This window comes from Clarias gariepinus, chromosome 12 (genome assembly GCF_024256425.1).
Source record: "Clarias gariepinus isolate MV-2021 ecotype Netherlands chromosome 12, CGAR_prim_01v2, whole genome shotgun sequence".
NCBI classification, from domain to species: Eukaryota; Metazoa; Chordata; class Actinopteri; order Siluriformes; family Clariidae; genus Clarias; species Clarias gariepinus.
The window spans coordinates 360001-372500 of NC_071111.1; the positions used below are offsets into that span (position 1 = coordinate 360001).

Here is a 12500-nt window from a genome sequence, read left to right on the forward strand (position 1 = left end):
TGTAGAGCTCGTCTGTCCTGCATGGTGCTGTTCCCGAACCAGGTCGTGATATTTCCCGTCAGGATGCTCTCTATGGTGCAGGAGTAGAAATTCCTGAGCACCTTGGAGGGCAGTCTAAAGTCTCTCAAGCGTCTGAGGTGGTAGAGACGCTGCCGGGCCTTTTTTACCACGGTGTTGATGTGACAGGACCATGCCAGGTCCTGCGTGATGTGAACACCGAGGTATCTGAAGCTGTCCACTCTCTCCACTGGGCTCCTGTTGATGACGGGGGTCTGGTAGTTTCTCACCTGCTTTGTACTAAAGTCCACTATCAGCTCCTTTGTCTTACTGACGTTCAGGAGGAGATTGTTTCTCTGGCACCAGTTCTCCAGATTTCCAACCTCCTCCAGGTAGGCCGTCTCATCGTTGTTCGTGATCAGGCCCACCACAACAGTGTCGTCAGCGAACTTGATGATGGTGGTGGAGCTGGTAGTGGCCACGCAGTCGTGGGTGTACAGAGAGTACAGCAGGGGGCTCAGAACACAACCCTGGGGGGCTCCAGTGCTGAGAGTGAGGGAGGCTGAGACATGTCCGCCCATCCTTACTGCCTGTGGTCTGCCAGTCAGAAAATTGGAGATCCACTGACACATTGATGAGCTGAGTCCCAGGTGCTCCAGCTTGGTGGTAAGTGTGGAGGGAATTATGGTATTAAATGCAGAACTGTAGTCGATGAAGAGCATTTTCACATAATTCCCCCTCCGAGTGTCCAGGTGAGTGAGAGATGTATGGAGGAGATGAGAGATTGCATCGTCCGTGGAACGGTTTGTACGATAAGCGAACTGTAGTGGGTCTAGTGTGTCTGGTAGTGAAGAGATGATGAAGTCTCTGACCAGGCGTTCAAAGCACTTCATCACTACTGAAGTGAGGGCTACAGGGCGATAATCATTGAGGGAAGCAGGATGAGGTTTCTTTGGGACAGGAACAATGATGGACTCTTTGAAGCATGTGGGGATCACCGACTGAGATAAAGAGATGTTGAATATCTCAGTGAACACAGGTGCTAGCTGGTCTGCGCAGGCTCTGAGAATACGGCCTGAGATGCCGTCTGGTCCTGCTGCTTTCCTGGTGTTCACTCTCTTGAAGGCTCTCCTCACGTCATGCTCGGTGATGATGAACGCGCTTCCGGTGCTGGCAGTGACTTCCTGTCTGCAGCCGTTAGCGCCGCTAGCATTAGCATCGCTAGCGTCCTTAGCTGCAGCCTCGAAGCGAGCATAGAAAGTGTTGAGCTCATCTGCCAGAGACACGTCTGCGTTTATCATACCGGATGTTGGTGCTTTATAATCCGTTATTGTTCTTAATCCCTGCCACAGGCTCCTAGAGTCACTCTGTTGGAGTTGTGACTCTAGTTTCCTCCCGTAGCGCTGCTTCGCCTCTTTCACCGCCTTCCGGACGCTGTATGACGCAGCCTTGTACGGTTCCATGTCCCCCGACGCGAGTCCCGTGTTGTAGGCAGCGGTGCGAGATCTCAGAGCGTCGCGGATGGTTTTATCCACCCACGGCTTCTGGTTGGGAAACGTTTTAATAGTCTTTTTTTCTACGGTATCGTCCGCTAGTTTCCCGATGAATCCCACAACCGCTTCCGTAAACACGCTGACGTCACCATCGGAGCTGTTTCTGAACATGTCCCAGTCTGCGTCATCGAGTGCGTCCTGTAACGCGGCCACCGATTGGTCCGTCCAGCACGCGACCTCCCTCTGAACCGGAACTTCCTGTTTCAGCCTTTGTTTGTATTTTGGCATGAGGAAGATGGCGGCGTGGTCGGATTTACCAAACGGTGGACAAGATTGTGCCTTGTAGCCGTCCTTGACCGTTGTATAGCAGTGATCCAATGTCCTTTCGCCCCTGGTGGGGCAGGTGATGTGCTGATAAAAGTTCGGCGCTGCGCGTTTGAGGTTGGCACTGTTAAAGTCCCCCGCCACAATAAGCGCAGCGTCCCGGTGTTGTTTGTTGCTGTGTGAGTGCCTCATGCAGCTCGCATAAGACAGTGTCCGTGTCCGCTTGTGGTGGAATATAAACGGCGCTGATTATGACCGATGTGAACTCCCGAGGAAGGTAAAAAGGACGACACATGATGGACAGTAGTTCCAGGTTGGGTGTGCAGGAGCGTGTGAGAGGAACAACGCTCGCGCTGTTGCACCAGCTGCTGTTCACCATTAAACACACGCCGCCTCCCCTTGACTTCCCCGAGTCCCGCGTCCTGTCCATGCGGTGAACCGAGAAGAACTCGGCCGGCTGGATGGCGTGGTCCGGCACCGCTGGGTTCAGCCATGTCTCGGTGAAGCAGAGGAGATTGCAGTCCCGAATGTCTCTCTGGAACTTTATCCTGGCCCTGAGGTCATCGAGCTTGTTTTCCAGTGACTGGACGTTGGCGAGCAGGATGCTAGGCAGAGGTGTGCGGTGTGCACGGGCTCTCAGCCTGTTCCTGACGCCGGCTCGTTTCCCTCGAGGCCGCCGCTTCGCGTCGCGTCCTTTGTTGTTCCTCAGGATCTCACTCGGCCAGCTCGGATCCGGAGTTAAAAACGTCGAATTGTGAGTACATTGTATACCAATAGAAACAAGAGTGTCTCTATCATAACTAATGTACCCCATGGTGGTAATTTTGCCGGTTTTAAAACGCTGTAAACTAACTTAAAGAACAAAAACAAAGAAAAGGTGGTCGGAGCAGTCGTGACGGCAGCCGACCTCACCGGCGCCATCTTGGAATGTTAACCGGAATAGATAGTTATTTAAACTTATTTTAACTTTAACACACAGTAAAATGAGACGACTGGATTCTAAACCTTTATTTATTTATTTACCTCCTCTAACGATCCGAGTGAAATGTGAATGGACGCTCTGGGACACCCGGGGACACACTGGGACTGGGACTGTCGTAGTGATCTCGAGGCTCCTCTGGGTCACAATCATTCACTAACCTGTTAGATTAATGTGTTTGGACTATAAAATACATCACAACATAATCACCATAAAGAGGCTGTAAAACTGGGGGATTATTATGGGATGCCTCTTCAGGTTTGTGGTATTTTTCCCAGTGATTGTGTTCCCCCACTGTTCCCCCTCCCATATTACGACACATCGTCTTTTCCTCTCCGGTTCCATGTGAACAAAACGGGCCCGGGTGTCGTCTATTCTCTTCGGCCCGAGTGACACTGCCGAGATGATGAGGAGTTGAAGACGACTGAGGTCGTAACGTCCCATCGCTGCGCGCGCGAACACCTACTCCTGAGACGCCGCGCCGTGATGCATTAACACCGTATCACAGCAGATTGTAAACAAAGTTAAGTTTAACATTAAAGTTAAATGTTGACAAAAATTATTTATTTATTTTAACCACATTTTAGTCTCACCTTTTCCCGTCAACAATATCACATGCTGATTTCATCACCGTCACTGTTCACAGATATCTGTGACGTCTCATCATCATCTCGTCATCGTCTCGTCTTTATCACAGGAAATAAAGGTCGTCAAACAATACAATTCATTATTATTTTTGTTGAGGAAATGATCACTATCCTCTATTCACACAGGAGTAAACTCCAGGTTTAACACAGCCTCAGAGTGTGTGTCAGTGTGTGAGACAGATTTTTATGGTAATTAGAAGGTGCTGATGGGCGGAGCCTGACATGTATTAAACAGTACTGATTTGCCAATGATGTCATCTCCTTAGACACGCCCCCTGCTTCCGTGTATTTGGCTGCGTTCCATCCCGATGTATACTTCACAGGGTGCGCCCTACTCCGTTTGCAGGGGAAGTGAACTTTCTTTGACCAAACTCCACCAGCGCGGACGTCACTTCGTCCGTGCGTTACCATGGTAACATAAGCCCCTCGGATACCTGCCGCCGCAGCTGCTGCTGTTTTCACTGAGTACTCTCCTATATAATACTACGGATTTCCTTTTTCCAGCTCCATATATTTTCACGCTCCAGCGAGACACAATGACTGATGGGGAATTTTTCATTCCCTTCTCTGGTGAAGTGAAGACCTGTTGTTCACTCGTTCCCTTTCCCCCCTTACAGTCCCATTTGAACTGAACCATTTCTCTCCCTGTGGTTCGGAATCACACTTAACATGGCTGAACACTCCGTAGTGCACTCCGCAGGGTACCTCAGGCTGATTGGAACACACCTTTAGTTTTCCTGATCGATTAACCTGGTGGGCGGAGCCTCTGATCACCCCTGTGGTGTGTGTATGTTAATAAGCAGATGATACACTGATGTACTGAAACAGCGAGCGGGGTGTGTGTTCTGATGTGTTGATTATGTAATAATTGTGTTGTCAATTAGATGAGGGTGATTTGCTGACGGTGCCAGACGGGTGGGCGGAGCCTGCGTTCACCAGACAGGATAACCCTCGGGGGCTGCTGGAGGAGAGCAGCTTCGCCACGCTGTTCCCCAAATACAGAGAGAGCTACCTGAGAGAGTGCTGGCCTCTCGTTCAGAAAGCACTCGCGGACATCGTACGTACCTGTCTCTCTATCTCTCTGTAGGTGTGTGTGTGTGTGTGTGTCTGTGTGTGTGTATTATTATTTTCTGTGTGTGTGTGTGCTGTAGTTCATCAACGCCTCTCTGGACCTGATTGAAGGAAGCATCACGGTCAGCACCACGAAGAGAACCTTCGACCCCTACGCCATCCTGCGAGCGCGAGACCTGGTTAAACTGCTGGCGCGCAGCGTTCCCTTCGAGCAGGTACACTAACACACCGTTGCTCACGCGCACCGTTGCTCACGCTCACACACTCTCACTGTATATACAGTATAACCCGTAGAGTAATGTTGGAGTGTGTTTATTTATAATGATTATAACACTTACGTTATAATCTGTTTAAAGTACCCTGTGTGTGTGTGTGTTAAGGCGGTGCGGATCCTGCAGGACGACGTGGCGTGTGATATTATAAAGATCGGGACGACGGTGCGGAACAGAGAGCGCTTTGTGAAGCGCAGACAGAGACTCATTGGGCCGCGAGGGTCCACACTGAAGGTCAGAGCGGTACTGTGTCTCACCCACAGGGGGCACCAGAGCTACACCAGGAGCACTGTAGTAGTGTTAATCAGCTTTTAAATCTCAAACTCAATGTGACATACTCTGTGTGTGTGTGTGTGTGACCAGGCTCTGGAGCTGCTTACAAACTGTTACGTGATGGTCCAGGGGAACACTGTGTCTGCACTTGGACCTTACAGCGGGTTAAAGGAGGTACACACACACACACACACACACACACACACACACACACACACACACACACACACACACACAGTATGGTGCTGGTGGTGTGTGAGGACAGGGTAAGGGGTTTATGACACAACCCGTTGTGGCGTGTTGATTTAATAAATGTGTGTGTGTGTGTTTTTTAGGTGCGTAAGGTGGTGTTGGACACGATGAAGAACATTCACCCCATCTACAACATAAAGGTAAACTAAAGACTGCACATAAACACAGCCAGAGAGAGACGCAGACAGAGCCAGAGAGAGACGCAGACAGAGCCAGAGAGAGACGCAGACAGAGCCAGAGAGAGACGCAGACAGAGCCAGAGAGAGACGCAGACAGAGCCAGAGAGAGACGCAGACAGAGCCAGAGAGAGACGCAGACAGAGCCAGAGAGAGACGCAGACAGAGCCAGAGAGAGACGCAGACAGAGCCAGAGAGAGACGCAGACAGAGCCAGAGAGAGACGCAGACAGAGCCAGAGAGAGACGCAGACAGAGCCAGAGAGAGACGCAGACAGAGCCAGAGAGAGACGCAGACAGAGCCAGAGAGAGACGCAGACAGAGCCAGAGAGAGACGCAGACAGAGCCAGAGAGAGACGCAGACAGAGCCAGAGAGAGACGCAGACAGAGCCAGAGAGAGACGCAGACAGAGCCAGAGAGAGACGCAGACAGAGCCAGAGAGAGACGCAGACAGAGCCAGAGAGAGACGCAGACAGAGCCAGAGAGAGACGCAGACAGAGCCAGAGAGAGACGCAGACAGAGCCAGAGAGAGACGCAGACAGAGCCAGAGAGAGACGCAGACAGAGCCAGAGAGAGACGCAGACACACACACACTGATGTAGCTGACCGTGAACACGCCCTCTGCTTCCCTTTGATGTTTGATGCCCTAGACGCTGATGATAAAGCGTGAGCTAGCGAGCGACCCGGAGCTCCGCAAACAGAGCTGGGAGCGCTTCCTCCCCAAGTTCAAACAAAAACACCTGAACAAACGGCAACAACCAACGAAGAAGAAGGTCAAGAAGGAGTACACGCCATTCCCTCCACCTCAACCCGAGAGCAAGGTACATCACACACACACACACACAAACACACGTGCCAAAACTAGCCTAACCCAAATTCAACTTTAATCCACTTTACTGTTATTGCCATAAATAAATAAAGTATAAGTAACAATGAGACATCATTAGATCATCATCATCACAGACACACAGACACAGAGCAGCAGTGCAGCGACTATAACACTGTGTGAGTTGTTGTAGTGATGTGTGATATCCAAGACTAGGTGGGTGATATGTAAGACAGGATGCTGTGCACTAGTGGTGTAGATGGTGCTAACCTTCACGAGACTAGTCCCGGTGACTTTCACCACCTGCTGTTCCACTCAACTGCAGTCCAAGTGTCAGCACACTCTCTGGAACACAGCGGTAAAAGTTCACCAGGAGCTGCTGTGAGAGGTTGGATCTCCTCAGTTTTCTCAGGTAAAAGAAGCTCTGCTGGTCCTTTCCTTTGGCAGAGGTGATATTATTACCCCACGTTAAGTCCTCTGTCACAGTTAGGGGCAAGTTTACAGCTGCTGACCCTCTCTACTGTCTCTTTCCCATAGTGATGGTGCCTTTATGTCTGTGACAATCCCAGATTATCTCCCTGATCTTCCTGATATTGAGGCCAGGTTGTGGAGGATCACGCCCAGCTTCCAGATGTTCCACCTCCCCTCTGTATGAGGACTTCTAAGTTTTAGTGATGAGGCCTTAAAACTGTGACGTCATCGGTGAATTTTATGATGTAATTAGAAGAAAGGGAGGTGCGGCAGGCATGTGTTTACAGTAATGGGCTGAGTACACATCCCTGAGGGACCCCGGTGTTAATGTTGTTAATGTGGATGATTTTGTTACATGAACTTAGTAAAGAATAACAGACCTTCATTTATTTCTCTATATAGTCCCCTGATACACTAATACACTTATCCCAGTGTCTCTCTAGTCGTTGGACACCATCAAGGTTGAAAGTTTTCTCAGTACACTGGATTTAACTGTCTGTCTGAATTACATTTAAAACACCGGCCTCCCAGGAACTCCTATAATGGCCCAAACATGTGTAAATGTCTTTGAGTGAGGTCAGGACTGTACAGGGCGCGTAGCAATAACTCCCAGCCGAGTTCCTGTGTGCGTGTTGGTAAATGAGTGTGTGTACGGTTTACACACACGCGTCTCTTCCACCAGTCGGTTTTCAAGGGTCATCAGTCATCTCTCTTCTGTAAATATCTATCGCTTTTACACCTTCATTCACAGAAATGTCAGTCCCAGTTTGACTTGAACATTAGTAAACAAATCCACAGAGAGGTGGAGCTTGATGTCTGTGTGTTCAGACGCACCAGTGTCTCTCCGTCTGTAACAGAAGCGGGGGGTCCACACTGCCGGGGACGTTGTCCTGAGTGCTCTGATAAAGCTCAGGTGTAACACAGACTGTATATTCAGTTTTAGTGTGATGTGTAGGGCTTCATCGAGTTATCGACTAAAATCCATAATCAGATTAGTTGGCAACAGATGTAATTGTCAATTATTTGATGAGATCATCGCACTTGATTCTGACATGTAGGTGTGTGAGGCGCACTGCAGAGGCGTGAGGTTACTTGGGCAGCAGTTGGGCCTCCATGTTCCCCTGCCGTGGCTCGTGCCCTGTAGAGGCCTGTAGAGCATCGCTTCACGGTGTCGGAACAACACGGGAGGAAGCAGTCCACCGCTTATAAGCAACAACACTCGCTGGGCCTAGAGTGTGGCGTAGGGGTTGTTTTCGGTGGTGGGAGAGATCTTCAGAACTTTTCCCTACTTTAAGATATTCTTTAATCAGGAAAGTTGATAAAGAGAGATATTTAATGACGCTTGTATCCTCATTATCTTGGTCATTAGTTACCACGTGCACAAACCAACCTCAAGCTAAGTAACTGAGTAAATGTGTTATTTGTATCCTGATTAATCAATGAATCTTTTCAATAATAGATAGATGAATTGATTGTCACACTACTCGTTAGTTGCAGCCGTAGTGATGTGTGTAATCGTGTGTCTGTGTTCAGGTCGACCAAGAACTCGCTACTGGAGAGTTTTTCTTGCGCGAGAGAGAAAAGAGAAGGAGGAAGTTGACTGAGATCAAGGTACCACACACACACACACACACACACACACACACACACACACACACACAGTCAGTGTGATGTAATAGAGTGTTAACCGTGTGTGTGTGTGTGTGCGCGTGTGAAGGTGAAACAGGCCGAGGCTCTGAGCAGGAAACAGGAAGAGAGAAAAAGAGCGTTCATTCCTCCGAAAGAAAAGAAAATCATCAAAAAGAGCAACAAAGGTAAAAAAAAATTCTATTTTTTTTAACTATTAAAAATGTTAAAAATCTATTTTAAAATCAAATTTAATTTTTGTCACATACACAGTACGATATGCAGTAAAATGCTTACACGACTGTCCACTACCTTAAAATCTAAATTATCAATAAGAAATAAATTAGGAAATGGAATAACAAAAAGAATAAAATATAGAAAACTTGGCTGCAGAGAAAAGTAGAACAACAAAATATAATATATAGGATTGAAAAAAAAAACATAGTTAGCTGTACAAATATACAATAATGGCTTGTAAAAATATTAGAAAAAATGTGCAAAATGAAATTAGACACTGAGTTACTGATCAGAAGGTCGGCGGTTTGATCCCCAGCTCCACCAGGTTGCCGCTGTTGGGCCCTTGAGCAAGGCCCTTAACTCTAACTGCTCCAGGGGCGCTGTATCATGGCTGACCCTGCGCTCTGACCCCAGTTACACTGGGATATGTAAGGAAGGAATTTCACTGTGCTGTAATGTATATGTGACAAATAAAGGCTTAACTTAAATGTGTATGAATGATCAAATGTAAAATGTCCATAAATAGACAATAAATGTGGGATTTTCATAAAGTGCAGTGTGCAAAAAAGGATGTATTTAGCCCCGTGTGGTGTGATTCCCTTCGCTGGAGGCAAACCACAGGATGAAAACGAAACTTAAGGCAAATACACAAACAAAGCTGCATACCTTGCTAAAGTTAGTGCTCGTTTCATAACTAAACCGTAAGATTTAACTCGATACTCTGCTCTTGTGACTGTTTGTATGTTTGTGTGCCTGCGTTTAAGTAGCGTAGTTTCATGTGTGGTAGATTTCTCAAATAAATTCTTGTTTCTTTATATAGAACTGTTGTCTTGGTTGTGTATTTTAAAGTCTAAACATTTGCCCAGATCCTAAGTTACCTTGCTCATAATTAATAAGTACCAGATTTTGTGTTATCATCGTTGGCCACATGATGAGCAGAACTGGTAATACACTAAACTGTGCTAAATGCTGGACGGGTGGTCGATAAAGTGTACATTATAAATTTTCAGTTAATCAAATTAACCTGAATAGTTAAAGATTTGATACAACAAACCCAGACCCAGAGCTAAAAACTACTTATTAATGGTGAAGAATGTGACAGTCATTCATTGTCATTACAGTGGAACTTTAGATTGCGAGAAGACGAGCAAAGATTTTTATAAAATTTTGACTTAGAAAACAAACAAGTCTTGGTTTACAAGTACCGAGTATCATGTATCACGAATGCACTTATTGTTTTGACGCCGTCGTCAGCAAACTTGATGACTGTGGTGGAATTGGTAGTGGGCACACAGTTGTAAGTTTACAAGGAGTACAGCAGGGGGCTCAGAACACAACCCTGGGGGGCTCCAGTGCTGGGAGTGAGGGAGAAATCATGTTTAAATACTTTTACTAGTATTGTTATTCCTCATTATGAGTTCATACTAATGTGTGTGTGTGTGTGTGTGTGTGTGTGTGTGTGTGTGTGTGTAGCTCCAGTAAAAAACACACTCGACCTGGAGGCGATTAAAGAGAAAGTGAAGAAAGCCAAGAATAAGAAACTGGGAGCTCCTCCAGTGAACCCCACCACGGCGCCCTCTACAGGCCCCAACAACAAGAAAAAGACGAAGAAAAGCTAACCAGATCTGTACATGTACATGGACCCTGTGTGTGTGTGTGTGTGTGTGTGTGTGTGTGTGTGTGTGTGTGTGTGTTATAACAATTCAGGAATAAAGACAGAGATGAGAATGAGGGAGTGAACATGTGATTTGAATCTGATTGTGGTATTCTTAGGATTATTACGGTATTCTTGTGACACTGGGGTAACATTGAGTATAGGTTATTTCAGGGGTATTAGGGAATGTTTATGGTATTACTAGGGCTAATGGTGTATGATGGGTACTGGTGTAGATACCTGGCGTGATAGTTCCTGATTTCCATCTGTACCATCTTAGCTTTTTCCCATCATGCATCCTGCTTAGATTATGTCACTGTGCTGGTTACTCCACCATGTGTCTGTGTGAGTGTAAGGCAGGGAGAAGATGGTGTGTACAGCGGTACCTCAGCAGACAAACACCCCGCCTTCAGTGTAGAGAAATGTGCGATGGCATATGAGCGACTGAGCTGTTCAAGCCATGTTTGCGTCAGTGAAAAGCTAAGAGAAGTTCATGTTTTTGTTTTGTTTTTTTGCAAGGATGGTATCAAGAAGAAAAGGGAGTTGCTTTCAGTTTGTTTTTTAAAGCAGTCTGTGCCAAGAGAAATTATAAATTAGGGTTAAGTGAGGTTTAATGTCTATTTTATATTTTACTCAATTTGCATGACTTTTTTTTGTGTTTAATGCAAAAATATGATTGTAGTGTTTGAAATTGGTAATATTGGTAATATTTCAGGGAACAGATTATCTGTATTTACTTTATTTCTTATGGGACAGTGAGTTTCACAATACAAAATTTCACCTTCAGAATTTGCCTTGGCATCCGATTAAACGGATGTATTGTGTGCTGAGGTAAGACTGTATATAAAATACAACTGATACAACTGATGACTCTTTTGGCGTATGTGTACAGTAGGGGGCATTCTTGGACTCATCACCAGAGTGAAAACACGGGTAATAATAATAACTTTATTTTTACAGTATATAATTTTAACTATAAAATTGTGAGAAAATTAAAATCTACAGTATTTATTTATTTTTTTTAATTGAGAAATTACAGGTAAATGTTAGTTTATGTAGGCAAAGATGTTGGGACAGCGGCGCTGCGCTACATACACACTTATGAAAATAAACACCAGAGACACGGGTCTGATGATCAGCACAGATTTGCAGAACACACCACACACACGCAGTTCGGCGTCCCCGTCTCGGGTGTAGTTCTCTGTAAAAACATTATAGGTGTTACTGATGGACAGCTCTGATCATGAGCCAAATAACAGAAAATAAAGTAAATGTTCAGACTTACTGCAGAGATTGTTCTCACACACTTCTCCTCCACACTTGCTGCAGGACTCTCCTTGTTCGTACGGATATACATTTGGGTAGTTCCCTCTGGACAAACAGGACACAGGTGTCTTAACTGCAGCTGTATTAAACACATCAGGTCTAAACTTGTCACACAGATGTCTTATACTGACTGAAATGAACTTTTATTCTACTTTTAGCAATAACTGGGTTACACTATTAGACTATTGAGTTAAATTCGCCACATTAAGGATCTTTTAAAACGAGGAAGTAAATCCTGAGCACATCAGGACAAGCGGTTTATCTTATCGGAGGGAAGAGTTACAGACGCTTTAGTCAGACTCATCAGAAGAAAAAGGCTTCGGTTTGCTATCGAGCATAAAGACTGGACTTTGGAGCGATGGAAAAAGCTCTGTTAGGACTTTAGGCTGTGGATGAAGCTCTGACTGATTTCTGGTTTAATTAATGAAAAATTATATTCTTCAATTGCAAATCATTAGATGTAAATTTGGGGCAAGACCTTCTCGATCATGTGCTCTACTCTTTATAGTGCTGAACTCTGTGTCTATGTGTGTGTGTGTGTGTGTTTCAGACAGACTTACGCTGTTGCATAGTTACAGACAAATATGGCTCCTGGTGTTTGTGAGAAGCTCGTCTGCTTCACCCCGTTCGGACAGGAGATCACAGCACAGCCCACTTTATAGGTCGTTGCCCAAACCACCTGCAACAAACACACCAAAGCCTTCATGCTTTACCTAATGTCAATGGGTTTTACACACACACACTGTGGTGTCCAGTTCATGTGTGTGAATGATTCCTCATGCGCCCAGGAACAGGTAGACTCCATAGATGTGATCCTCTGGTGATTCCGTACATTCAGGTGGTCAGCTGACTTCATTTTATTGCCCCATAACGATGCT

General features: G+C 46.1%; 2 protein-coding genes across 2 annotated transcripts in view; one reads left to right on the forward strand and one right to left on the reverse strand.

The window, feature by feature from the left end:
• The window catches only part of krr1 (KRR1 small subunit processome component homolog), an 11938-nt gene extending 1501 nt beyond the window's left edge, over positions 1-10437 (forward strand). Inside the window, exons 2-10 of the mRNA XM_053508575.1 lie at positions 4325-4497; positions 4592-4726; positions 4892-5017; positions 5147-5230; positions 5392-5448; positions 6133-6303; positions 8313-8390; positions 8497-8593; positions 10116-10437. Of these exons, the coding sequence (XP_053364550.1) occupies positions 4325-4497; positions 4592-4726; positions 4892-5017; positions 5147-5230; positions 5392-5448; positions 6133-6303; positions 8313-8390; positions 8497-8593; positions 10116-10261 (1067 nt within the window). The 3' untranslated portion in view covers positions 10262-10437. The remainder of the gene's footprint in view (positions 1-4324; positions 4498-4591; positions 4727-4891; positions 5018-5146; positions 5231-5391; positions 5449-6132; positions 6304-8312; positions 8391-8496; positions 8594-10115) is intronic.
• An 870-nt stretch (positions 10438-11307) lies between these two features.
• Positions 11308-12500, reverse strand: part of glipr1a (GLI pathogenesis-related 1a) — a 3502-nt gene continuing 2309 nt past the window's right edge. The window contains exons 3-5 of the mRNA XM_053508576.1: positions 12183-12301; positions 11582-11667; positions 11308-11497 (exon numbers count right to left, since the gene is read on the reverse strand). Coding sequence (XP_053364551.1) covers positions 11343-11497; positions 11582-11667; positions 12183-12301 — 360 coding nt within the window. The 3' untranslated portion in view covers positions 11308-11342. The remainder of the gene's footprint in view (positions 11498-11581; positions 11668-12182; positions 12302-12500) is intronic.